This window comes from Micromesistius poutassou (genome assembly GCF_964030765.1).
Source record: "Micromesistius poutassou genome assembly, chromosome: 14".
Taxonomy (NCBI): Eukaryota; Metazoa; Chordata; class Actinopteri; order Gadiformes; family Gadidae; genus Micromesistius; species Micromesistius poutassou.
Window position 1 is genome coordinate 9,518,076 of NC_140284.1, and position 4,546 is coordinate 9,522,621.

General features: G+C 49.3%; 1 protein-coding gene across 1 annotated transcript in view; it reads left to right on the forward strand.

Moving 5' to 3' along the window:
* Window positions 1-2,291: 2,291 nt before the first annotated feature.
* The window catches only part of LOC311358124 (vang-like protein 1), a gene marked incomplete at both ends in the record, with an annotated part of 15,039 nt that continues 12,784 nt past the window's right edge, over window positions 2,292-4,546 (forward strand). Inside the window, 2 exon segments of the mRNA XM_084478127.1 lie at window positions 2,292-2,363; window positions 3,493-3,690. Of these exon segments, the coding sequence (XP_084334253.1) occupies window positions 2,292-2,363; window positions 3,493-3,690 (270 nt within the window).

Consider the following 4,546-nt stretch of genomic DNA (forward strand, 5'->3'; position numbering starts at 1 on the left):
ATGTGGGTGATTGATTATTGTGACAAGAAAGGGGGCCTGCTGCTGCTGGTGTTGCCAAGGCAACAGCGGACGCTGCAGATGTGGGTAGAGAGGAGAGGTGAGAGGAGAGAGAGAGAGAGAGAGAGGGAGAGAGAGAGAGAGAGAGAGAGAGAGAGAGGAGAGAGAGAATAATTAAGTAAGTGAAAATACAATACATCTTAATTAAAATAAAATATATACAAAATGTACATTTAAATACAAGTAACCTGACCTAAAATGTAGAGGAGAAAGAGAGAGAAAGAGAGAGAGAGAGGGAGAGACAGATAGAGAGAGAGGTAGAGAGAGGTAGAGAGAGAGGGAGAGAGAGCATGTTCTCCCCTGACTGGCGTTAAAGACATGGTGCGTTGACATGCTTTTGATGCTGGGAGTGGTGTGTTCCATTTGTGTTCTGCTCCATTATTTATCCCCTCGCTGCATATAAACACCACTGCTCTACCCCGTTCTGCGTTCCTCTCTGTAAATAGCTTGCCTTGGTGGTGCCTCAGTTGAGGCTTATACAGTGGTGCCTTCTGGGACAGAACAACATAAATGTTGTTCTGTGTTTGTGGGTTCAAACAGCACATCGAAGGAAGAGCCTCACAGAAGATGTGAGCGCGTTCTGCGATGTGAGCGTGTGAGGATAGGCGTCGGGATAATGAAAGATGTTCATTTATAAACATCTCATAAAAGGCGTTGTTGTAGCGGGAGCAGTCCTTGTTACAGAAGTTTAACAGTTTGTCCTTATCGCTCAAATGGCACAGACACACAGACACAGACACAAGCACGCACGGACACACACACATGCACGCACGCACGCACGCCAGACGCACACACACGCACATGCACACAGATACATATGCACACACACACACATGCACACAAGCATGGACGCACACACACACACACACACACAGACACACACACACACACGCACACACACACACACATGCACACACGCACACACATGCACATACATACACACACACATGCAAACACACATCCTATTACTGGAAAAGAAGCATCTAGTATCATTTCCTCGTCAGCAGGGCAGGGTTAGACAGAATCATCACTTTGTGAAATACATTTACCGAAATGCCAAGTCTGCGATTTTCATGTTTATATGCCCCATTGGTCCAAGAGATAATGGCATTCCTCTCAACGAGAATGCAAGCAATTTGCTTACTCCCGGTTTGGGACTCCATGATAGGCTGGAGGGGGTTGATTGGCAGGTGAGTTGTCGGAACAAGCGCTCCGTACAGGCAGACTGAAAATTGGAGTCTTATGATTTGTGGCTCACAGCTGACACCCAGACACAGCTCACTTTAGTGACCAGGAAGGAAGTGGCAGACATCTCCTCTCTATAACTTAAACCACCACGAAGAGGTGGTGGAGCAGAAGCTGGAGTTATGAAGGTTCATTATCAGGATTGTGTTTGTGTTCATGTACTTTTTAGAATAATACATTGGAGCTGTTATTTATGATTGATCGGCTCCTCCCCTCCCTGGACTTTGACTGGTTGATATAGTCGTGGTTGTGATTGGATTTAGGGCGGGGTTCATGTTGTGGGAGACATGTTGGTTCGATGGTTTATATTTGGTCATTTACCAGTTTTCCTATTTTAATTTAATATGCCTAAGGGGACTAATGAGATGCAGAACAGAAAGACAATCTTTCTTCTCTTTTACACAATAAATCTGGCTGTAATCTATGTATATACATACTGAATGTGTCTCTTCTATACTATAGACCTAGTACCTTCATCAGAGCTCCTGCAATACTTCATATTTCTATGTCCTGCCTCTCTATTCCCTTGTATCTCACCCTCTCGCTCTCTCTTTCTCTCTCTCGCTCTCTCTCGTTCTCCCAGGTCATTCCTTTTGTATCTCACCCTCTCTCTCTCTTATCTCACCCTCTTTCTCCCTTCTCTCTCTCTCTCTCTCTCTCTCTCTCTCTCTCTCTCTCTCTCTCTCTCTCTCTCTCTCTTGTCTCACCCTCTCTCTCTCTCGTTCTCCCAGGTCATTCCCTTGTGTCTCACCCTCTCTCTCTCTCGTTCTCTCTCGTTCTCCCAGGTCGATGCGGCTCAAGGAGCATCTCTCTGGCGTAGTCGTCAGTGGTCGCACTTCCCGGCCGTCTTTAGCCAGCCCGTCTCCATAGCAACCCCCTCTCCTCCACGCCGAGTACCGCCACCACGGTCCCCCGTCTCTCTCTCTCTCCCGACTCCCCCCTCTCCGCCCTGCTCGCCCCTGCTCGCCCCGGTGGCGGATCAGAGGGCGATGGACAGCGAGTCGACCCACTCGGGATACTCCTACTCCAGCCGCTCCGGGAGGTCCAACAGACACGGGTACGTCCCCGGCTTAAGTCTGTCTGCCTGCCTCTCTGCCTGTCTGTCTGCGTGTCTGCCTGTTTGTCTGTCTTTCTGTCTGTACGGCCTGTACTTTGTCATTATGTATGTCTGTATATCTTTCTACAGTATAATATATGTATTATATATATATATATATATATATATATCAATACCTTATACCTTATTATTAAGAACAGATCTCCTTCCACAGCTAGATATATACATAATATACATGTTAGGCTTATTGGAGACCTTAGATGGGCCTGGATGTGGGTCAGTAGATGGCCCAGACCTTAGATAGACCTGGATGAGGGTCAGTAGATGGTTGTGATCCAGACCTTAGATAGACCTGGATGAGGGTCAGTAGATGGTCCAGACCTTAGATAGACCTGGATGTGGGTCAGTAGATGGCCCAGACTTTAGATAGACCTGGATGAGGGTCAGTAGATGGTCCAGACCTTAGATAGAGCTGGATGTGGGGCAGTAGATGGTTGTGCAGACCTTAGATAGACCTGGACGTGGGGCAGTAGATGGTCCAGACCTTAGATAGACCTGGATGTGGGGCAGTAGATGGTTGTGGTCCAGACCTTAGATAGACCTGGATGAGGGTCAGTAAGTGGTTGTGATCCAGGCCTTAGATAGACCTGGATGTGGGTTAGTAGAGCTGGTCACTGCTCTCTGCTTCATGGAAGAGACTTCAGCTCTGAGCAGGAATATGCTGTCATGGAAGATGGATGGTAGGACTTATTTAGAACTGCTTCCTTATTCTATATACATGTATATGTATATGTAAATCTATTAATCAGAGAAGGAACACATGGGGTAAGGGATGGAGCAAGGCGACTCTATAGCAGGAGACGGACAGAGGAGGGCTAGGGCCGTCTCGGTGGCAGACTTTACCCTACTTCTCTGGTGCCCGGCTGGGTGAATGAGCACTAAATCACCTTGTCTCCCCGGCTCTCTGCTGCTGGGATGGGGAAACCATAAACCTAATTTGCATAATTTGTGTTTATGGCTGAACATCTGCATGCTGATTAGATTTTATTCATATTTATGTGTTTGTGTGTGTCTGTCTGAATGTGTGTGTGTGTGTGTGTGTGTGTGTCTGTGTGTCTGTGTGTGTGTGTGAGCACAGCCGGGAGCGTCACAAGGTGAACAACAGTAAGGACAGCAGCCGCTCGGAGCGCTCCGTCGTCATCAACCCCCCGGACACGCCCTCCCACAACTCCCACAACTCCCACAACTCCCAGGACTCCCCGGTCCAGAATGGGGAGCCACTCCCGGGGGAGCCCGGAGCCGCCGAGCCGGACCAGGGCGACGAGACCCAGGTAACGACCCCAGACCCCAGGAGGTTGCTAGTTTGATCCCCGTCTCCTCCTAGCTGAGTGTCGAGGTGCCCCTGAGCAAGGCACCTCACCCTGACTGCTCCCGATAAGCTGGCTGTCGCCCTGCGTGGCTGACACCGGCGTCGATGTGTGAATGTGTGCATGAATGGGTGAATGTTAGGTAATATTGTATAGCGCTTTGAGTGGCCGCTGGTCAGAAAAGCGCAGTATAAATGCTGTTCTCAAGTCCCTGAGTGAGACCCCTCACCCTGCTGCTCAAGACCGGCTGGCGGTCTCCTTCATGGTTCACTTTGCCCTCGGTGTGTGAACGTGTGTATGAGGGTTAAGCAGATAAATGCCCCAAATGTAAATATAATCTCAAACTCAGCTGACGAACTCAGTCGTGGAAAGGCTCTGGGTTGTTGTAGGGGCGTGGTCTGAAATAGGCTCCACCCAGTAACTGGGATTGAGGAACAGAAGGGAATTGATAGACTGAGTGACGTGAGACTGCAATGGATTCCACGGGGCAACGTTTTCTGATGCTTAATGCACGCCTTCATCACCCCTCATAACACCATGAGAAACAAGCGTTCCCATCACCATTTCCGTCGGGCTGTAGAGCGGCGCTAGCTTTGTGTGGTTCTGTGTTGTACCGGGTTCTGATAGTCCGGCTGGGGGTGACCTCTACACAGCCACGCCAGGCCAGAAGAAGGACATCCATACAATCACTCAGACCTACCAGCTGTTACGCCCCCCCCCCCCACACACTCACACACAAAAACACCCACACCCACACACACACACACACACACACACATATACACACAGACCAACCAGCGCCCCCATCTGACTCTATCCC